The sequence below is a fragment of the Hypanus sabinus genome, chromosome 17 (assembly GCF_030144855.1).
Source record: "Hypanus sabinus isolate sHypSab1 chromosome 17, sHypSab1.hap1, whole genome shotgun sequence".
In the NCBI taxonomy this organism is placed as follows: Eukaryota; Metazoa; Chordata; class Chondrichthyes; order Myliobatiformes; family Dasyatidae; genus Hypanus; species Hypanus sabinus.
The window spans coordinates 44748833-44772551 of record NC_082722.1 but is presented as its reverse complement, the minus strand read 5'-3'; the positions used below and the strand labels follow the sequence as shown (position 1 = coordinate 44772551).

The 23719-nt window shown below is 38.8% G+C and overlaps 2 protein-coding genes across 7 annotated transcripts in view; one reads left to right on the top strand and one right to left on the bottom strand.

Moving 5' to 3' along the window:
• The window catches only part of zgc:162297 (uncharacterized protein LOC555865 homolog), a 32444-nt gene that overhangs the window by 1272 nt on the left and 7453 nt on the right, over positions 1-23719 (top strand). For 2 of the 4 annotated variants that reach the window (XM_059992961.1, XM_059992962.1), the window contains 3 exons: positions 10449-10487; positions 14172-14254; positions 16651-16831. In XM_059992961.1, the coding sequence (XP_059848944.1) occupies positions 10449-10487; positions 14172-14254; positions 16651-16831 (303 nt within the window). Of the gene's footprint in view, positions 1-10448; positions 10488-13942; positions 14095-14171; positions 14255-16650; positions 16832-18178; positions 18330-23719 lie in introns of those variants that run through there. The other 2 variants (XM_059992960.1, XM_059992963.1) reach the window with 2 other exon arrangements.
• Positions 1199-16644, bottom strand: ccne1 (cyclin E1). 3 transcript variants are annotated; one of them, XM_059992957.1, is made up of 12 exons: positions 15169-16644; positions 13452-13497; positions 13257-13341; positions 13114-13173; positions 9732-9898; positions 9474-9609; positions 8847-8993; positions 8667-8762; positions 8380-8514; positions 6660-6771; positions 6431-6588; positions 1199-4164 (listed from the first exon to the last, which is right to left on the bottom strand). In XM_059992957.1, the coding sequence occupies exons 1-12, from the start codon at positions 15257-15259 to the stop codon at positions 4048-4050; spliced, it is 1350 nt and encodes a 449-aa protein (XP_059848940.1). In that variant the 5' UTR covers positions 15260-16644; the 3' UTR covers positions 1199-4047. The 3 variants fall into 3 exon arrangements, with proteins under 3 accessions (XP_059848940.1, XP_059848942.1, XP_059848941.1); XM_059992959.1 differs by lacking the exon at positions 15169-16644 and adding an exon at positions 13692-13933; XM_059992958.1 differs by lacking the exon at positions 15169-16644 and adding an exon at positions 13723-13933.

Genomic DNA, 23719 nt, shown 5'->3' with positions numbered 1-23719 from the left:
GGAACTTGCTGACTCGATTACCTACCTACTGGTTATTCCTCTTTCTCCTGTCTCAGAACAAATTTCCTAATCAGAATTATAAGTTGCTTTAAATTCCACAGGTTTTGCTTAAGATATGCTGAACTTTATTGATGTCCATATAAATAACATTTATTGCATAATATTCCTCTGCCTGTTGTTGCTATCATTAATAATTTTAGTTCCTCAGCCAAGTTCCCTCATTAATCCATTCTGGCTTTTTTCAGGGAGAAGTTGTCCAGTGTAATACTACTTTATTTGTTCCTTAATATGACAAAAAAGTCCAGCTAACATTTTTCTGACTCAATTACAATGGTACATCAGGATTTTAATATTAATCTCAATATTAACAACCTCAAACTGTATAAATGACAGTTTGGCTGTCAAGCCCACTGTAAATTCACAAAATGTGCCCCACTGTGATTGCTACAATTAATTTCAAGATGACTGCAGATGAATGGTAGCAACATTTCCTCCCCCAACCCCCCCAAGGATTTTGGGTTAGAGGGAAAGGATTTAAACGGCACCTGAAGGGCAACTATTTCACGCAGATGGTGGTGAATATGTGGAATGAGTGGTTGAGGCAGGTACAATAGTATCATGTAAGAGGCATTTGGATAGATACATGGGCTGAATGCAGGAAATTGTGAGCACTGCGATCAGCATGGACTCACTGGCCACAATGTTTTCTCTTGTATCATGGAATTGGTTCAAGCATAAAATGGTTAGAATGAATAGACAGATTTGTTTCACTATCAAAATTTTGAACTAAACTCTATCCCTTCTAGATTTGATTGCTACAAGTAGACTGCTCGCAGGTAAGGCTCAAAGCAGACAAACTAACATAATCAGCACCTGTTACTGTATATGTTAAAATAATAAAAATCCATAATGTCAAACTAAACAAGTGTATTTTAGGGTTTGTTGGGGAAAAAGGGTGTGAGGGATGTCAAATTTCAGAATTGGAATAATTTTGTTATGATAGAGAAATGGGCATTGCTGTCAATATGTAAAGGAAATGTTCCCATTTTAACCTAGAATTTGAAGCACAGGGTGCATTGATCACTTTTCCAAAAAAAAAGTAAAATACCATAACCTGTCTAGACACATGCAATATTTCAGAGAGCTTACAAAACTACTAAATTTCTTATTGAAAGTAAGTCACACCACAGAAGTGAAGCCTGGTTTAAATTTGTAGGAATATTTATTTGGCTGAGATAGGTGAATCACAGAATGTTGATATTGATGTAAAATTAGTAAATATTCACGCTTTGTTGAAGATAATTAACATTTGGCACTTTGATAGGAGACATGTTACCTGCCACTTATCAGTATTGCCTGAATATCATATAGGTCTTCCTTCATTTGCTGGTATATTGTGAGAATCAAATATGATATCAGTACCTAAAATGGATGAAATCTCATGAACAAATCCTGCAGTGCTGTCCTAAGGCTGGAGAGATTGACTTTCTAACAATTTCAAATCATCTTCCTTTGTGTGGAGTATTACAACAATTAACAACTATTCCACACAAATTTATTGATGTTATACGAAATAGTATGCTTGATGTTACAGGTACTTGTGTCTGAAATTCAGTACATTAGGACTAAGGGTTTGCATTGGGAATTGGGTGAACAGTTAGACTTAATGTGCATTTGGAGACTGAAGGAAAGCTAAAGCATGGTAAAAATCAATGAGTTTATTTATTCAAAATGCATCAATGTGTGAATTTGTGTATGTCTACATTTAATTTGTGTCTAATTGAAATGTCTTAAGCCTTTTTGCATTTGGACTAAGTGCTGTCAAGTCCATCTGGTAGGAACTCTGCAAAAGTGAAACTCAATTCAAAAATGACTAAGCTCCAGTTCTACTTTTAGAAAAATCCTTAGACCAGGGTGCCAGAACCTAGTGATCCTGAAATCCAACTGAATGTGAATAAGCAGATTGTACAGTGTGTTGGAGAATGCTGTAGTCAATTTAAAACTGAAGACAATTCAATGACAGGTAGTGACTATGATGATCAGATTAAGTGTGTTAATTTTGATCAGGGACCCCATGGTAGAGTTGAGGTTAGCACAATACTATTATAGCTCAGAGCGCAGCTCAGTTCCAAAAGCATTTTGAAGGAGTTTATATATTCTTCCTGTGACCACGCAGGTTTCCTTTAGCCACTCTAGTTTTCTCCTCCAGTCCAGTTAGGACGATTTACAATGACCAGTGATTAGGCTAGTGTTAATAAATAGGTTGGTACAATTCAATTAACAGATTTGGGTAATTAGCTTTGATAGTTTTTATAAAATAATAGAATTAGAACCTGGGGATAAAGTATTGATTTAAATCAGCAAGGAAGATTAAAGATTAATACATTAAAGGAATTGAGGAAAGGAGAGATGAACTATGTTTCAAAGAAAGGAATTTTTGGTGGTGATTTAGTTAGAGGTTTAGGTAGCTGAAAGAATAGCAAATTTCACAGCTTGTATCAGTGATAATCAAGTCTGATCCTGAAGCATATATATCAGGAACATGAGTTGGGTTTTGCAACTAATACCCAACATTCAGCCCCTGGATTTTAAGTATCTGTATACTTAAATAGCTATAGAATAGCCAGTGGCTGCACCTACACTGCTTTTGAGCCAATGTCCTTAAAGAAACCCCCTCCTCTCCCCCCCCCCCCAAAAATGCAACTTAATTGAACATTGTTTTAAAAATAGATTCTGGGTTTCCTCCATAATCCAGTATGGACTACACCTGTAGTTTCCTCTTCCTGCATAAGTGCTTTATGTGATAGTGATAAGTGATAGAACCTTCCTCACATCTGGAGTTTTAAAACTGATGCATCAACTGTCTCACTATTCACTTCAGTCTTGAGGGATGAAGGGCCTCAGCAATGACTCACCAGGCCCCCAGTTTCAATACTTTGGTATGATGATTGTAATTTTCAGTCCCTTCTGCATCCCTCATTTTCTCTTCAATTAACAGCTATAAAGGTACTTTTATCTTTGAAAACCAAAACAAAATGCTCAATTCATTCTGTCAACTTTTTCTAATCACGGCTTTCCTGGCTCCAACTCCAAAAAAACTGGAGTACAAGATAAATAGTCAAAAAGTCTTTTATGTTGGTTATTCTGTTTAGTCCCTCCTTTCCATCCAGCATTTAAAGAATCCTCTCGCATGCTGCATCTCCCTTTAGCCCTATTTTCATACTCTTCTAATTGCCCTCAAATCTTAGACCCATTCTTCTCCCTCAAAGACAACATTCAAATGGTTGCTGCTGCCACCCAGGAGCACCATCTCATTGAGGCTATTTAATCTTACAGGTCTTAATATTTGCTTTAATTAGCTGTGACATATGCTGTTCTAATAAGCTATCATCAAACACTTCATCTAGCTACCTTTGCTTATTTTTAGTCTTGAGATTGAAACTATCCACTGATTAATACACTTTTCCAACAAACTTTCATAATTTTATACTGTCTCACAGTTACTCTTAGAACACCCTGCATATGACCACATGCCATCTGGATTTAAGGAAAAAACTTCAGCATCCCAATTTTAGAACTTGATATCCCTCTGTTGCATGAAGATCATTAAGAGCTACTGCTTGTTCCATCTTCTGCACAGCCAGTCATCTTTTTTAACATTACATGTGGGACAGGACAAAGAATGTAGATGTACCTTTATTTAAAATAAACATAGCAGCTTAAATTTCATAAACATTTTATAAATCAATCTATGACCTCACTGTTCATTTTAGACAGCCACCCTCCTTAGCAGCATTCAGGATTACTCAAGGTACTCCTTATTTGGTTGGAGTTTTTGGCTATAACAGGTATAAAAGTGTATTAAAAACAAGTAGATACTTTTAATATCCAGAATGACAATGCCATTAGAAGAATGCAAGTAAAATTCCAGGCTGTTGTCAGCATTCAATATTACACAAATCAAGTCCCATCTTCACTGCATCAAGCTGTATTCAAGATTTCCAGCAAAGAAAAATTCACCCACTAAACCACGGTTGCAGTTTGATTTCACAAGGACTCACACCAGTTGTCTTGTTTCTTGCTGCTGTGTGGTGGAGTTAAAATTCCAGAAGGTAGAGGTGAGCTTTGTTCCAATAGCAGTGCTTGTTTAGAGTGAGCTTTATCCTTAAAAAGCAACAAAAAAAAATAACAAAAACAGTGTTACCTGATTGCATTGACTGAAGGAAAGTTTACTTTAAAGATCTAACTTTATTGTATTTGATGGCCTGCCAAAATGGGTACACATCAGGTGTTCAACAACTTACTGCTTTTGATAATACTTTAGAAAGAAATACAATACTTTAGAAAGAAATACTTAATGTAGTCAGTATTGTAATGCAAGCAAAGAACTGGTCAGCAAATAGCAGGATTCAAAACTTGCAGGTAAATTTGTGATATTCAGGTCTATCACACATCTTCTACTCTTCAATGTAAGTGGTTTAAAGGAGGGACTAAACAGAATAACCAACATAAAAGACTTTATATGTGTCATTTCAGCCAAACTCAATGAAAGATTCTTCTAGACTACCATTTCAGTTTCTGACTGCTTTTATTCTCAGCTCACTTCAGAGCAAAACCAAGAAAGGAATTACCCAATTAATCGCAACACTTGAATTACACATTTGTTCAGAACAGAATTAAAGATCTGATTAGATGAAAATTACAGGTTAAGCAAATAGAGTTCCAAGAAAAAGTTTGAGAACCCTTTGCAATTACCTGATTTTCTGCATCAGAATAATTGACAATATGCCCAAACTAACACTCAAACAATTGTACCTCACCAATACTGAGTACACCATTTAAACAATCAGTCAAGGTACAAAACAAGTACGTGAACCTCTGGGATAATGCTGTCTACAAGAGTGTTCCAGTCAATGAGATGAGATTTGAGGTGTGGGTTGTAGCAGTGTGCTCCCCTATTTACAAAAAGACAAAGGTTACTGACAGAGCCTGCTCTTCTCAAAAGAGATCCATTTATGTGCCCCAAGCCTCATTCAAAACAACCTTCAGGAGGACTGGAGATGCATGAAGCTGGAAAAGGCTCCAAAGGTATTTCTAAGACCAGAGTGTTCAGTCCACACTAAAGATAAATTGTCTACAAATAGAGAAAATTCAGTACTGTTGCTTCTCTCCCTAGAAGTGGGCATCCTGCAAAGATCATATCAAGAGTAGCAACATGCAGTGCTGATGGAGGTGAAAAAGGACCCAAGGGTAACAGCAGAAGTTGCTACAGTCTCTGTCATGTGCCCAGTATAAGAAAAACACTGAACGAGATATTCATGGAAAGACACCATGGAGGAAACCACTGTTCTCAAAAAAACATTGCTGCTTGTTTCAACTTTTTGGCAGTAGTGCACATGACAATGTTAAGAGGAAACAGGGCACTGAACACCAAAACCTCATTCATGTGTCCACTACAAGAAAAACACTGAACAAGAATGGTGTTCATGGAAGAAACCACTGCTCTTCAGAAATACATTGCTGCACATCTCATGTTTGCAAAAGACCACTTGGGTGTTCTACAATGCTTCTAGGACAATATTCTGTGGACAGAGGAGATAAAAGTTGAACTTTTTGGCTTAAACGTACACCACTATGTTTGGAGTGAAAAGGGCACTGCGCACCAACACCAAAATCTCATCCCAACTGTGAAACATGGTGAAAGGAGCATCATTGTTTGGGGCTGCTTTGCTGCCTCAGGGTCTGAGCAACTTGTGGTTATTGAGGGAACAATGAATTCAAAATTCATTTCGGGAGAATGTCAGGGTAGTGGTCTGTCACCTCAAGTTGCATGATGCAACAAGAAAAATTATCTGAATCAGTAAATCAACAACAGTTTAAACAGAATGGTTTAAAAAGAAAATGTTTTGGAATGGCCAAGTCAGAGTGCAGACTTTAACCCAAATGAAATGCTGTGGCTTGACCTGAAGAGGGCTGTTCATGCAACGTATCCCAGAAATATTGATGACCGGAACAGTTTTGTATAGAGCAATGGTCTGAAATTTCTCCTTGCCGTTGTGCAAGTCTGATCAGAAGCTACATGGTATGTTTGGTGGAGATCATTCCTGCTAAAGGAGATTCTATCAGTTAAATAGAAGGGTTCACATACTTTTTCCAGCCCAGACTGAACGATTAAACAGTGTTCAATAAGGACATGGAAAGAACAATTGTTTTGTTTCATTAGATTAAGCAGATTCTGTCTTATTGTGACTTAGATGAAGGTCAGATCACATTTTAAGTGTAATTAGTGCAGAAAACCAGGTAATTGCAAAGGGTTTACAGTCTTCTTGCAACTGAATGCACTATTCCTCCTCCCCCACCACCATGGTATACTAATGGTACAGGTTAATAATCAAAATGCCTGGTCTCGTACATACAAAATAAAACTTACCAATAATGATAAACTGTTGGAGTGTATCTGTATGTTGTGCATATCCTCAGAACAGACACCTTTCAAGTTCTTCATTGTTATGTTTCCTGTTTCCCTCAAGGCCATGGTGAATGGAATCATCCATCTTACACATCCTTCTATTTCACTCCACTCAAAGCCTATGAATTAAATGGTTGTTATTAAGTTTACATATAGACCATCGTGTACACAACCAAAAATATCACTGTACCTGATGCTTTGTGAACTAGGTCACAGGATGAAAAGTAATACAAAGCTGAAGCTGCTACGACTCCATATGTGAACTCCAAACATTTGAGATCCAAAATACAGAGGTCCAACAGCTATTGAGAGAACAAAAAGTTTGGCTGTTACCAAGTTCAAGCATACATGAATACCCATGAATAGAGCCAAACTAAAGTGTTACTCCATGGAAAACAGTACCAACAGTCACGCAGCACCCAAATCAGCTGAAAAATGCGGTCAGTCTAAATCAGAGTCCATGACGCTAAATAATACAGATAAGTCAGATGGACCTGTTCCAACTTCAAATCTGACAAAAAGATGGACTCGAACAGAACCCAGGGACTGCATGTACTTTAAAGTCATTTCTAGATGACTTATAATACTTAATACAATAAATGCTATGTAAATAGTTGTTATACTGTATTGTTTAGGGAATCATGACAAGAAAAAAGTCTGTATGTGCTCAAATGACGAGTGTGGGAGATAGAACTTCCGGGATTTCCCGATCCACAGTTGGTTGAATCCGCGGATAAGGAGTGCCGACTGTATATCTTTAAATATATATATATATATATATTAAGAATAGTTTTGTCATTAATGAGATTTTGCAGATACTGGAAATCTTGACTAACACAATGCTGGAGGAACTCAGCAAATCAGGCAGCATCTATGGAGGGAAATAGTTGGGTGTTTTGTGCCAAACACTTTGAGGCTTGAAAAAGGAGGTAGAAGCCAGAATAGCAAAAGGGTAGGGGAAGGAATACAAGTTGGTATGTGATGGGTAAAATCAGGTTGAGCGGGGAGTTGGGTGGGGGAAATGTGAATGAAATCTGGGAGGGGCTAGAGGGCTGAAGAAGGAGTCTGATCGAGGACAGCAGACTATGAAAGGAAATGGGGAGGGTAAACAGGAGGGAATGGGGAAAAGGGGGAGGGAGGAAGGAGGAATTATAGGTTAAAGGATTTAATGTTCCTGCTATCAGGTTCGAGGCTACCCAGATGGAATGAGGTTTTGCTTACCATTCCAAGTTTGAAATTGGCATGGAAGTAAAGGAGGCCATGGATACACGTCAGTATGGGAAGTTGAATTGAAATGGGTGGCTGTCATGAGATCGTGCCTTTTGCAGCAGACAGCTAAGGTGCTTGACAAACAAAGGTGTGTTCAGCTCACTGATGTGGAGGCTGCTGTAAGAGCACTGGATGGAATAGACGAGTCTGACTGACTCACAGTGAAGGGTTGCATCACCCAAGGGTGATAGAGAACACATGAAGTGAAGTCAGATGTAGCAGATGAAGGTTGTAAGGAGCTGTATTGGGGGGGTGGGGGGGGGGAGAAGAAAGCAAAATTAAATGGAGCCATGTGGACATGAGTTCAGTAGCATAGGACCAGGCAGAAACAATAACCCTATGGGCAAGTTTGGTAGGAGGTAGAAACCAGTGGGGGGGGGTGAAGGTTGATAGCAGTGGATTGAAGATTGGTCAGTTTTCAATTGTATATTTGGAGCAAAGCTGTTCAGTGTTCAAAATAGAGCCTGAGCCAGACAGTTAAACAGCAATTTCCTTCAATATGTCAGATCATAACCCCAAAAATATTGAAGTTGCACTGTAATGTATTAAGCACAGATATCAAACTGAAGGACATTTTAAAGCATCATTACCATCATGATTTATTAATAGCAGCTGAAATAATTGATTAAAAATAGATTTACCTCCATTACTTGAACAAATATTTCCTGGGGGTATTGTGGAATCAGTACTTCATACTTTTCTTTGAAATAAGCAACTTGCATGTAGATATTGAGCCAAGACACAATGGTTACAGGACACAAACTCCATTTCAGAGCCTAGAATAATTTAAAAAAGGGAATAATCTGCTACTTAGAACAATTAATAGCATTTGCAAATATTTCAGAACAATGGTGATAAGTTTCAGATGTTATTCTATTCAAGGTGGAGCAGCCATCATGTATATTAGAAATAATTAAGATCAAAGTACCTTCAAAATAACAAGTTCCATGTTGAGAATTTCTTCTTCTGTACAAGCCCCATCAGTAATAAAGGCAAACTGATGCAACTTTGGTGGGTATATTTCCTGCAAAATGTTAGAGGATTAAGTGTCCTGTTGCTAAATGGAAAATATACTCAATTCTTAGATTGTTTGTAAATGTAACCATACCTCCAGTTTTGCAGCAATAAATAAAGATGAAATACCAATAAGCTGCAATCGTGTCTTTACAATGTTGTTCTGTGTTCCCATAAATCTATCAAAGTAGTCCTGGGCTAAATAAAATGTTTCTCTGTGTAGCTTGTAGGCTTCGCAAACCTTTACAATAGTTTAAAAATTCAAAATTAATAGACAGCAAGTTTTCCAATGACAAATTCCAATTTTTAATTGTACAATTATTGCAAATAACAAATACCATTGCTGCATCAGTATGCACAGTTGCTTCACACTTTTACGGTTGTCACTAGATTATAAACCAAAAACATTAACTCTCCACATTTCTCAGCATTCATGCTTTCTTGCCTCATGCAGTATCTTGTTTGGCAGATTGAACTATGTAATTCTTTAATGTTGCAACTATACTTCATGAATTATTCAAACATTTTGACTTGGACCCATTCCCTGTGGTTCAAAATCCTGATGACCAATGCTGTAAATAAGGAGTGGAGCAACTCATTGATAACTTTGCCAGTACCCAGAATTAAACAATTGTTTTAGAATTTGATTTTTTATTAAATCACTTATTGGTTTAATAATTAAGTCTAACCAGAATAATTAATGCTCCAAGCAGTGCCTTACCTCTATTAACCAGTCCAAAAGAATAGCCCTCATCTTCGGTTGCAAGAGGGGATGTTTTTGTAAAACATCTTTATCTCTCAAATACATCTGTTCTTTTTTCAGAAGAATATTCCATACCTCATCTCTATTTGCCCAGCTGTTAACATTTTTAAAAACAAGATTGTGTAAATGCATTATTTGGCCATTATTCAAGTTGCCAGTCTCATTGGAATGAGAATTCAAGATACACAAATCTGTGGTGTAAGTGAATAAACTTACCAGAAGACAGGTAATGGTGAAGCTCTAGTTGGGGTGACCAAGACATTTTTGAACTTGCACTGTGTATTACTTGTGGAATATGATGTAATCATGCCATCTGAATTTTTGTGTGATAATGAAGTGAATCTGGAAGGACTTGCACAGTTGTTATTAATATTCCAGCAATCCTGCAATTAAAGTAAATTTCACAAATGCATAACAGTTTCAAGATTTAGCATGTATTCAGCTTATGATGGCAAAGTCAAGAGCTAGCATAGCAATGTTACTTAGACCACCTTCCCCAAATTTGAATATCACTTTCCCCCATACATACACCCGTTCCTGTCATGGGATTGAAATTGTACAGCAGTTTTACAAGCTTCCAATCTGATAATATTACAGTGAGTTTTGACAGCTTCTCAAACTGCACTGACAAAATGCGCCTGATTACCGGAATGATTAATTGTGATGAATTACAATTCTGGGGGGGAAATGTCACCTGAGGAGTTTTCAGGTTTAATTAATAAAGCACTAATACCAACAAAAGGAGACCATCAAGCTGTTGTATTGCCATTAAACCAAACCACTTTATTCTTTGGAAAAGGAGCTTTGCTTTTGAAAAATGTTAAATGAATATGGACAAAAGTCTAGTGTGGATCAAGTTCTAAGATCAGTCATGATTTTGCTTAAGTAGCAGAATAAATTCTTACTCAAATTTGTTATTTCCATGTCTTACAGCCATTTGACTTCAGACACCACCATCCAACAAGCATCTAGGTACTAAACTTCAATAGTTCAGTCACCTGTCAAAAAGCATTTTCAAACATTTGGATGTATACCCGGAGTAAACTTCACCACTAGCACATTATAGATTAACCGAATTACTCAAGTAACAGGGAAACTTGTACAAGTAACCATTCTTAAGTCCTCCAGTGTATGGGGACAAGAACAGGCCAGCAATCACATTTTTAATGTTCTGTCCAAGTAGTATTTCTGCCACCTGCATGGCACAGTAGTTTGGAGTGCCTTTACAAACTCAAAACACCCTGCTGGATTGTACACCATCTGCCACAGAAACATTTCTGCAATTCCCTCAGTCTTCAGCACACCATAGCTAAAACATTAAAAACTTCACAGGAGAGGACTAATGAAAAAAATGCTACCAAATCCCCAGCACTTTAAGTTTGCTCTCCCAAATCATGTACAACCCTGACTTGGAACAATCCTTCCAAATCTTGAAAATACCACTCTATGGACAGCAGCAGTTCACTATCAACTTACGGAAGGGATTTAAAACTTTAATGCCTTAGACCCCTACCATTAATTGAGTGGTCCATGGACCCCAGGTTAGGAACCTCTACCTTAGGGCAATTAAGGATGGGCATTAGTTGGTCTTACTAATGATGCTTATTTTCACCAAGTCAGAACTGTTTCTGGCATCTAAAATGTGAAGAGAATAGGTAATTATGTTCCTACAGTCAGTATCTGTGGCATGAAAAGGATAGCATAGAGTCAAATTTATCAGATTACAATACTCAAATTGAGAGATCATCCTGCAAATGTTGATTAAAATTCTAACACCTTTTACTTATTCATACAAAGCATGAGCACTCTAATAACAAACTGATCACTAACTTATATTCTTTAAGCAATGCCCTAGTACAAGTCAGTGGTCAAGAAAATGAGAGAAAAGATGTTAAAATTACACTTAACTAGGCAGAATACTACATGATAAAGTGATTAAGTTTTATTTGATTCAATGTTTAAATTTTGTTACAAATCAGAAAATGCTGGTCTACAGTACAAATTAATTTTTCTGTAATCCAAAATGCACAAAAGTAAAACTGAACACCAGGATATTGATTGAGACATACATTGAGGCATTCCCCTTGTATCTGGAGGGGGAAAATACATCTTACTAGTAGCAGCACACACCACAAAATCCTTTCCTTTAGAAATTGTAGAAGAATCAAAAATGTGCAAGAGAGACAACTACTATCTGGAAGGTTGGGCTGAAAGACTGCAGAGCAGGAATAAAAGAAATGTCAGCTGCATACAAGTGAAACCCAATGCTTTTTCAAATGCTATAATCAACCACGTGGTAGGAATAAGATTAGATACCCAGAGGAAATGAAACTACTGCAGGTGATTCTCTGATCACAACTGCATTGGAGGCTGGGTGTAGATAATTTTAAAATGTTTATCACAGACAAAAGGGGAAAAAAGAATGACATTCATATCTGAGAACTGCCATTTTGATGCTTTGATGGTGTTAGACTGTAACAAGCAAAGAATTCTCCCTGTGAGTTTCCTCTCTCAGACCAAGGAGGTCGAGTGTAGTCATTGTAAATTGTCCAGAAATATGGTTAGTGTTCAATAGGTGGGTTGCTGGGCTGTGTGTGGCTTGTTGGGCCAGAAGGGTCTGTTCATGCTTTCTCTAACTAAATAAAATTGGTAAGAGCCATATTTAAATTTTGAATGGGCAAGAGACTTAAAGCAGGATAGGAATTTACAGTTATATCATGGTAGATTCAAAAGTAGAAATTAAAACTAAAGATCCAGTCAATGTCAGCTGACACTGGCTTATGAACAGCCAAGCTGAACTAGAGTTGGGTCTCAGAAGTGGCTACAATCCAAACAGAAATTGCTCAAAAATAGATTGTTTATTGATTAAAGTTCAAATGATTTAAAACCCAGTGAGATGTGAAGAACATGGGTTTCAAAGGTTTGCAGTTAGCTTGGTGACCAGGTGAAGGTTCAAATCAGAAGTTAATCGGTGCTGCAAGCAAAGGAAAAAAAATTATCTATAAGTTCAGCGCAATATTTAGACAGACCAGAAACAAAAGGCAGAAGGGTAGGTGTTTGACCAGTTACTGCAACCTCGAGGTCTGGTAGGATGAACTAGCAAAGAATAGAATATAGCGCAATTATACTTATTCTCACTAGGTGGCAGCAACAGTAAACAGTGGATGTCTTGAAGGGCCTTTAAGATGTCAAGTTGCAAAATTCTCTAAAAGGAAGCCTCATTTTGGACTGGTCAAAGGAAAGCCAATGTATAATTAACGATCGGGGCATTCATGAACCTTAAAGTTTGAAAAATGAAAGAACTGCGAATGAGATTTAACTTTGTATGGAATACTTTAAACAGAATTTTACATTAGATACGGGATAATGGATCATTTTGTAAGTGGGCCCACAAGCAACTATAAAATGCAACTAACTCTAGTATAAAGATCCCATTGAATCTGTACTCATATGCACAGCAAAGTGAGACTAAATACTACAATAATATTCAGATTTTGCCTTCTCCCTCCTTATGAGAGGGGTTTAACGAAACTTTAGCATTTCCACCAAGAGAAATTGGTAATTCAGAGTAGAGAGACCGAATCCAATATGCCATTACCTTATCTTTAAACGGGTCCGTTGCCAGTTCTTCGGTAACTTCATCCAAATCTTGTAAACACTACAATTTAAAAAAAAGATTACCAAATATAGTTTTAGGCAACGTGTTAACACAATAGCACATTTACGTGCGGTCAAACTCACAATAGCAACATCTGCTTTTCGCTTTCTGGATCGCAGAACTTCACTTGTTTTTTCGGTCTTTGTTGAATGCTCTTCTATTCTATCACTGAGAGGAAGAAGAAAAAAACTTTTAAACGTGGCGAATAACATCACAGATTAGGCCTCTGGTGATAGACATGGCAGTCATTTAGGACACGCAGGCAGATTAAAAGGTACCTTTTCCTGGGCATCTTCGGAGTGGGATGTGTGGGTGAAAGCTGGCCTGTAATTGGGGAAAGAACAGGGCCACAGTGAGTTATGTTGCTCATTAACTTGGCCGCAGTTGAGGGGCTCGAAATGGAGATGGGAGGCGCGGGGTGGGGGACAGGCTCCACCACCCAGCCCAGTCACACTACTGATATCGGGAGAAGGGGCCGCTCTGGCCACACATCCGAAGATGGCTACCGGCACCCTCACCTCTCCCACCGCATCCCCCTCACTAGCGTACCGGGAACAGACGGGGCCAGCTCAGTGACCAACGCTGCTTCCGACGGCCACCGTCCGTACTATATACCAGTGACCCCCCGACCGGGACTCCTCCACCCTCGCCGGGTGCTACCGCGGAAAAAAATTCCTGGCAGATATGGTTCAGTGCGCATGCGCGGATCCCTTTAAATCGCTGGCGGGAGAGGAGCGCGCGCTGCCCACCGGAGGAAATGACCATTAGGCCCCGCCCCTCTCTGGCCCCGCCCCTCTCCCTGGCCCCGCCCCGCCCCGCCCCCGAGGCGGCGCAGCCGGGCCGCTGCCATGCGGTTACGGCGGCTGTGGCGCTCGGTGCGCTGTGCGGCGCTGGGGATGGTGCATCTGCAAGCGCTGCCAGGTGAGCCTGATCCCGGGGCGCCGGCGGCCCCCTTTCCGCTGCTGGTCCTCGCCTCATTCTCTGTCTTCTCCCGTCAGGAGCTCCTCTGCACCGGTTCCCCTTGGCTCAGATAATGCTGAAGGCGTGCGAGGAAGCGGCCGTCTATGTCGATGCCGGGATCGTGAGTATCTGACAAATCACCCCAGCTCCTGTGCACACCTATACAGAGGGATAACAGGATCCGTAGTGCTCGCCAGTTGCCTAGCTTTCAACTGTACCATCTTCCATTTCATTTGCGATTTGTCCGTGGTTAGAGTCTAAGGTTGTGAAAGTTAGACATCGTTAAGCGGCACTGTTCAGAGTTGAAGGTATCTGACACTTTTAAAAAATACCTCGCGTAATAAAATTTCAGATAGTGACTCCAACTCTGTCTCCCGGTCAACAATGCTGAGTGTTTCCAGTATTGAAAGAGGGTAAATCTCCAGATTTAATGATGATCAGATTTGTTAATTGATCAAACATTAAGGGGTATTTTATCTAGCTCATAGGCATGGCATTGGGCCAGAGGTTAAATTACTATCGCAATGGTGTCCTTGGAATTTAAGTTTAGTTAATACTCTGGAACAAAAACAACAAGACAACAAAACCATCAGATTGATATTGGGATCCCCATCTGGTTCACTAATGTACCTAACTGGAGAATAGATTTCATCCTACCCTGTATGGTGTGTATACGATCCTAGACTCAGAGCAGAAAGTAGTCTGACAAGCCAATCTGCTAAGGGACATAGAGGGATAGGTAATAATGTTCATGTTACCAGCTAGGTATGATGACATGTAGAAAAAAAGAAATTAAAAACAGAACAGTTCGTTAGATCAACTCCCATTAAACCATTGAAGCAGCAGATTTTGTTCATCTATGAAATCTGTTGAATAATGGAAGTTGCTTGTGGTTTACAAGTACAGTCACTGGAAGCTGGGTTGAGGCATGATAGGGCACCCTTTACACTGATCCTTTGATGACACCCACTTAGCTCAAAATCATGAGCTGTTTGCTATTAGCCTTGAAAAATAAAAAGTTTAAAAAATGCCCACCTTGACGTAGCCTTGTAATAGAATCAGAAGGAGATTGCTGTCCACAAACCGCATGGTGTTCAGATTCCTTACAAACTTTATCTGATGCCATCAACGTTCCTGTCACTCTTCGGTGTCTTCACCTTCAAGTAGATCGATGTTGGTCAGTTCAACTTGCATAGAAATGGTGCAGTAAATAAATAAATAATACTGAGAGCACGAGTCCTTGAAAGTGAGGTCCATCGGTTGTGGAATCAGTCCAGAGTTGAGGTGAGTGAAGTTATCTATGCAGGTTCAGAAACCTGATGGTTGAAGAGTAACTACTATTTCTGAATTTGATGTGGGACCCAGAGGTCCTGTATTTCCTTCCCAGTGGCAGCAGCGAGAAGAGAGCATGGTCTGGGTAGTAGGGGTCCTGGATGGATGCTGTTCTCTTGTGGCAGCGCTCCTTGAAGTTGTGCTCAGTGGTGGAGAGGGCTTTGCCAATGATGGACTGGGCAGTATCCACCACTTTTAGTAGCCTTTTCCATCCTTGAGCATTGGTATTTCCATACCAGGTCATGATGCAACTAGTCAGAATACTCTCCACTGTGCATCTGTAGAAGTTTGTCAAAGTTTTAGGTGACACGCCAAATCTGTTCAAACTAAGAAAGAAAAGGTACTGTCATGTCTTCTTTGTAATGGCACTCAGGTGCTAGTTAGCTAGTACAGTAGAATAATGCCAAGGATATTAAAGTTACTGATCATCTTTACTTCCAATTCCCTACATTATCTCCATGTCCCTCATTCCTTTAATATTCGGTAATCTATTTAGCTAGGTTTCGAATGAACTCAAAAAGTGCACATCCACATTGCTTCAGGGTTGCAAATTCCAAGAGTCATAACTTTTCGCTTGAAGAATTTCTCTTCATCTCGGTTCAAAACAACCTACCCCTTATTCTGAGATTGTGATCTCTTATTTACCGCTCAGCTAGAGGAAATTATGTCTCTGCGTCTAGCCCATCAAGTGTTTTGAGAAGTTACAATGTAATTTCCTCTTATTCTGAGGTCTTTTTGCTTATGCACCCTAAAATCTAATGGACAATCCCATAAAAACAAGGTTTAGATGAAAAATGTTCATGCTTTTTTACCTGTGGATCAGTTTTCCAGACCAGACAGTGATAACTTTTTGTCTAATAAAGAACTACAATGGTAAAAGGAACTAATAGATGAAATTTTAAGAAACTATTTGTAACTTCAGTGATATTCTTCAAATCAATGGTATTGAGCAAAGTATAACCTAACATGTTCAAGTCAAACAGATTAACTAAAACAGTTAAATGTACTTTTAACCATCACTACATTTGTAATCTCCTGTTTGAAATGCCTTTGATTTTGGAAGTACTTTGATTAAGTTAGAGGTTGAAATTAGTTGATATAAAAAGGTCATCATTTTAAGTTGAACTGTATTTATTTATATATCCATCCAACTAATTTTATCTGGATTTATCTGATTCTCCAAAGGATGGATTGATTGTGGAAAATATGCACGATATTCCATACACTTCAACTGTTGGTCCAGAAGTGACTGCTGTCATGGCGACTATATGTGCTGCTGTGAGACAGTCTCATCCCAGAATTCCTCTGGGGGTTCAGATTCTTTCTGCAGCCAATCAACAAGCATTGGCAGTCGCGCTTGCAGCAGGTCTGTATGTCAGTAAAACTTTCGTTGCAGTCCTCGATGACACACAAAAATAGTTCTTACTTTTAGAAGTTGATGCATATCTTTAATATGCAATAGCAATAATCGTCCATATTACTTATCCCACCTTAATAAGGATGAAATACATTATTTTGATATTAACTAATTCTTGAAATTCTAATTGTGACACATTTCAAGATATTAGAAGCTAGCTATTTGTATAGTCTTCACTGGGAGCTAAGACACGTGCAATGTGTAATGTTCAGACCTGTTCTGTACATTGTTAAGTCTCTTGTTATAGCTCATCCCCGATGAAGTGTGTTCGGATTGTTTAAGAAATCAAAAGTCAGAATCAATAGAAATTAAACATTTTTTGAATATGCTGCAAGATCCTGCTCTTAATAAGATTCCAGCAAAATCAGTGGAAAAACTCATAGAGAAACAACTCCAAAGTGTCAAAATTTATTCTTGGGTGAGAACATTTGTTAATATGCAAAGCCATAACCTGGATATTGTCTAAAAGCAGAAGGAGAAATCTGCTCACTGTCTGGTACTGTATCTCATTTCAGTTGTATAAACTAGATCTGACTGCCGGATAAAAGAGAAAGTACCAAAAATTTGTTTTTGTGTGTTGTTGGACACTTCAGGTTGTTCCATTTGTGACTGTTAAAAAGCTGAGACAGAATGGATGTGGAGAGGGTGTTTCGTAAAGTGGGTGAGTCTGGGACCAGTTGGTACAGCCTTAGAATAGAGGGATATTCTAATATTAAGTACTTCTTTAGCCAAAGAATGGAGAATCTGTGGAATTCGTTGCCAAGGGCTGTTGCGGAGGCTAAGTTGTTGAGTATATTTGAAGCAGAGTTTGATACATTCTTGGTTAGTCAAGGTGTCAGCTGTTACGGGGAGAAGGCAGGAAAATGAGGTTGAGAGGGATAATAAATCAGCCACGATGAAATGATGGAGCAGACATGAGGGGCTGAATGGACTAATTCTACTTCTATACGGTTGTCTGCATATAAATAATCACATGTCTAATCTTAAGTTATTATTAGATGTGTGCCAGAGTTTCGTGTAAGCAGCTCTATTCTGTTACCTGAACATAAAGTCGCTTCTCTGTTCTCTAACAACCACACATTTCACTTCTATGTCATCAATCCAATATTAAAGTGCATGTGACAATGAGCCTAACTCCATGTGATCTACGAAAGCACAGCTTGAATTCAATAGACAATGAAACAATCTGACAGGTATCTGCATCCAGCTACTTTTCCTTAGCATTTCATTTCTGGTCAAGAGTGTGGCCACGCTCAGAATAAACATAATTAAAGTTCTTACATACTTATCTGTTAGATGCTGATTTTATTCGAGTGGAAGGATTTGTATTCTCACAAGTTTCAGATGAAGGATTTCTGGATGCATGTGCTGGTGACCTTCTCAGATATCGCAGACAAATAGGAGCCGAGAATGTTCAAATCTTCACTGACATCAAGAAAAAGCACAGGTATTTCTAAAATTGCTGATAAATTCTACCAGCATTCAACAAGCTACAAAAGTATTTTGCAGATATTTCTATTTTTGACAAGAATTAGATAAACATTTCCCATGAACACACACAAAATGCTGGAGGAACTCAGCAGGCCAGGCGGCATCTATGGAAGAAAAGTACAGTCGACATTTCAGGCTGAAATATCAACTGTACTCTTTTCCATTGATGCTCCTTGGCCTGCTGAGTTCCTCCAGCATTTTGTGTGTGTTGCTCGGATTTCCAGCAGCTGCAGATTTTCTCTTGTTTAACACTCCCAATAATATGGTTTGAGGCATTGCTTTCTTAAATTCAAATGATATTGTATTTGTTTCAATAGTATTTGAACTAATAGCAGTTTCAGATATCTACTTATAAATGTTGTTTTGAAGGCTTCAAATTTATATGATAAAAGCATTAATTCTGTTCTTGGCTTTGTCCACTTGACTGGTTTTAGCCAATGGCTGCAGATAGCAGTTTGGTTGTGTATCCCAGCTATTGAACTGATACTCAACCAGGGACCCAGTAGTCTGCTAACTGAGGAACACCACCATGTACCTAGGACAGCAGCCAGTAGGAACAGTCAGTACATTCCAGTTCCCTATTTTCTTCTTGAGAAATATTACTCACTCTGTCTATGAATCCATTAATTGTTCCGTCACGTAAAATTTAATTTCCTTAAGGAGTACCTGTGCTGCTTCCTCCACTGTCTTTCTGAATATTATTATAGAAAGAGCCCAGAGGAGATTTACGAGGATGTTGCCTCATGCCTTATGAGAATAGGTTGAGTGAACTTGGCCATTTTTCCTTGGAGTGACGGAGGATGAGAGGTGACCTGATAAAGGTGTATAAGATGATGAGGGGCATTAATCATGTGGATAGTCAGAGTTGAAATGGTTAACACAAGGAGCCTCATTTTAAGGTGCTTGTAAGTGGGTACAAGGGGTCTCGTTTTAAGGTGCTTGGAAGTGGGTACAAGGGGTCTCGTTTTAAGGTGCTTGGAAGTGGGTACAAGGGGTCTCATTTTAAGGTGCTTGGAAGTGGGTACAAGGGGTCTCGTTTTAAGGTGCTTGGAAGTGGGTACAAGGGGTCTCGTTTTAAGGTGCTTGGAAGTGGGTACAAGGGGTCTCATTTTAAGGTGCTTGGAAGTGGGTACAAGGGGTCTCGTTTTAAGGTGCTTGGAAGTGGGTACTGTCGGGTATGTTTTTCACACAGAGAGTGGTGAGTGCCAGGAATGCACTGCCAGTCATGATGGTAGAGGCGGATACAATAGGGTTTTTTAACAGATAGATACAGGGAGCTTAGAAAAATAGAGGGCTATGCGCTAGGGAAATTCTAGGCAGTTTCTAGAGTAGGTTACATGGTTGGTACAACATTGTGACCGAAGGTCCTGTAATGTGCTGTAGATTTCTGTGTTTCTATGTTTCTGCCACCCTAAATCCCATTGAGGCCACTCCACTGTCTGCTCACTAAGTCCTGTTAATTGTGTTCACCTCCACTTCATATCCTGCTCTCACTATCTCTGCTAGTCCTCATCTGACTATACATGTCTTTACCTCTTTTCCCATGAACCACGGCATTAAAATATATTGAAGTAATTTCATTGTGGAAGTGACATTCTATATGAGTGGTACAGACTACCGTTATTACAGCTCAGTACAGTAAGCTTCTCAGCCAGTTTACAATGGAAGGAAGCTGAGTCGGGATCTGTGTGCCAACCTAAATAATAATAAAGCATCTCATTTTGGACCTCTGTTACCCTCGTACTGCCAGAGCATCTGATTATTCTGGTGAATTTGGTGTGCTCCTCCCAAACTATAACTGTTTCAAAACGAATAAACTTCAGTTCATTAAGTCCCAGTTGCATGACCCATGATGTAATGATGCGGCAGAGATTGTTACACCATTAACTTCACTGTCAATTGAATATCATTGTTGGTAAATCTGTGAGCCTCCTTTAACTCTGCTCACGTCCCAAAACACCTGACTGCCATCATTCTTTTTTAAGGCAGGCAATTTATCTTTTCTCTAAGCCTATCAAAGATTTCTGGTACCCGTCCCCCCGTCATTTTTGTGACCATTCTTTTTAAAAGTGCTGGGACTGCTTTTTTTTTACATCCTTGTCATAGGACGGGGGTAGATACTTCATAGTATTCACTAGGTGCATGGAAGTTTTTACATCTAAACATCCCCAGTCAATGTCACTTCAGTCTACTTATGGGAATGTAGGGTTCACAGCCACTACTGTCCTCCCACATGGTTTCTCATGTTCCTTGTGCTTTGCGTACTTTACTGATGCTATTTCTATCTGTTCATGTTGCTTCTTTGCCATGGCTGCTCCTTTTAACATATTAGTCACTTTCTTGCCCTTCCCATCAAGCGTTTTGCTTCAGCAAGAGGAGCCTCAAGGTTGTAACCTTTCACTTCCATCTTTTAAAATTTTTTTTATGATTCACAGAAGTTTCTACTGTGGATCAGTGGTCGGTTTATTCAGCCGTAGTTAACGATGAATGCTGGAAAGCCTCTGCAAATGAGAGTTCACAAATACTCTGTTGACCAAGAAACTGCCAGTGTTTTATTGTATTTGCATTAAATTGTTAGCTGTAGAATTTTACAGTTTCACAATAAATTATCAACAGCCTGTTTTGCTTTGTGGATTGTGCTCATCAATTATTGATTTCTGTTGAATGTGGTTATCCCGTTCTACTTGTAGATAATGATTTGACCTCTGACCATCAGTGTGTACAGAATTATTTGTGGCCTTGTTTGTCTTTCTTTATCACATCCTGTGACCTTGCTTTTCTGTTCAAAACGTACAATCTAACTCTCATTCTTTCAATTAAATCTGCCTTGTGGGCTAAACACTTCTTTAGTCTATTGACTGTACCAAATGACCTTCAAACTAACTACATCAGCTTGGTCTAATTTCCCACAATCCTTTTTCTAGTAAATAAGGGACTTGGGTTGGCCATATTACAGACTCCCCCCATTTTCTTATGGTTCCTGGAGATTCCTTCTCCAGACAGGTTCCATTGTGAATGAGATAAGTATATGGTGGAGAAAATTTTTGCAAAGCTACATTAGAAGGGCAGCTAGATGGAAATTGAGAAGCTATTCATTGCCCTGGTCTAGTCTGGACTTAATTGGGTAAATTGTCTCCTGTGCTGTCGCCATCTTAGAATTCTTCTCACTTTTGCTCTGAACTACTGCCACAGAACAACCAATTACATGGCATACTCTTCTGTAAGTGATAATAAACCTGATTCTGAGAATTATATAACAATCCCAAGAAAACTGTGGTATATTGATTGTTACTGGATTAAAATCCAGAATTCTAAACCAATAATTTGAAAAATTTGGTCAATCTTCTTGGCATCAGTAGTAATTTCAATCCAGTTTATAAGTAATATGGAGTTTTAGAAATTCTGGTATCAGCAATTATCAAATTAACTTCATACCCATAACCAGATACTCATCTAGTTCACTGATATTACTCCAGGAAAGTAATCTACTGCCTTTTCCTAATCTTGTCTTTCTCCAGTCCACAGCAGTGTAGTTCACTGTCCTCCAAAATGGCCTAGCAAACAAATTGGTTGTATCCAAAGTCAGTAATGTGAAATCACAGAAACAAGTATCACACTGATTTTTAATAATTTATAATATAATGGTTTATTGTCATCGTTCCAAGGGCAGTTGAGGTTAGTTGATACAGATTAGACTTGCCAGCAATACTCATGTCAAACAAATTAAAAAGTAGGTTAACAAGGATAGGTAACAGGTATTAAGGATAGTAATTTTTCTACATTATTGAGGCATATTTTCAGATTTGCTGAATTTTAGAAACGATAGGCTTAGTATAGGAATATTGGTTCATTCTAACATTCTAACATAACATAGAAGTCTTTGACATAGAGGAGATAGAAGCTTGGAAGCTCACTCTCCGAGATGTATAGGAGCAGTAGAAAAGCAGCTGTGAAATGGGATGATGGCATTTTCATTAACATTTGAAATAAATAAGTAATTAGTTTTCATATGTCAATTTTCCCATTCTCCACCAAGGAAATCTCACCATTATGTGCTCTATTGCAGTAGCTAATTTCCAAGCCGTAAATAACAGGAAGACCTCTCAACATTCTGTGGGTGTTCACAGAGCAATGAAAGTGGGATGGTTGTTTTGGGGATGGGAGGTTTTAACACCTGGAAAGCTTCAGTCTTTCTATTAACAGTTACCACATTATCTTGTTAATTTGAACAATGAAAGCTGTCAGATGGTGTGGCATCTAAGAGACGGAATCTCTGACAAAGCAACATTTGCTCAGTTCCAAAATGCCAATTTCAGTTATGTATTCAGTACCAGAGTGGCTTGGTGTTGTTACTGCCTAACGTAAGTGTGAATGCCATCACCCACCACAGTTATATCACACTAGACAATAAGCCTGTGAGGGAAATGAATAACAAGAGTATATATTAGATCATGTAAGCTGTCAACCATGATAGTAGAGTGAATTATGTTTAATTGGCTATTGGTTGACCAGGGTAGCTATTTATTTTGGACAACTCTTAAAGAACAAAAACTGCCAGGATTTCTTTAATTCGTTTGGGACACTATACTGCTTTATTGGGACAGGGGACAGTTGACAGTTGCGTGCACTTCTGTGGTCGTTAGATACTACACCATGCTTAGAGCTAACGGTTTTTAAATAGCATCAGTTGCAAGTGTTTGTGTTCAAAAAGCAGAGAATTTTGTCACTGATAGTTGGTGACAAATAAATAGTAAGTTAATGCAGAACTGATTTGCTCACTGTGGTTTAAAGCATTCCGGCTTGGTGGTGCCAGGAAAGGCTGTGAGTGAAAAGGAAACGATTTCACCACTTCATCAAGTTAGGAACTATGAAGAGTTTGAAGGTATTGACAATCATCTTGAACGTTCCAATGAAAATGAAGATTTGGAGGATACAATTGTCGAAAGCATTGTATGAAGGCAGTCCAATACCTGCAACAAGTTTCTGCTGATTTTAGACCATAAGGTCTTTTAGCTTTTTGAGCACCTTCTCTCTTGTAGTAGTAACTACACCCGCTTAATTTACAGTCAATCAAAAGAACACAGCAGTATAAACTGGATGAATTCTTCCACCAATAACTATGGGGAACTAATGCACAGTTTTATATTACAGTGGTAGTTTTGGTAGTGTTCTCATTTGTTCTGTATTTCATTTAAATACATAATTTGTTACTTAGTTAAACGGTAGTTTGGCTTTTTTTATACCTTTCAACTATTTCCAAGAAACTTTGACTATTGGTGTAGCTGCTTAATTGGGCCAAATGTACCGGTCCCAATGTATCCCAATTAACTGGAATCCACTGTATTA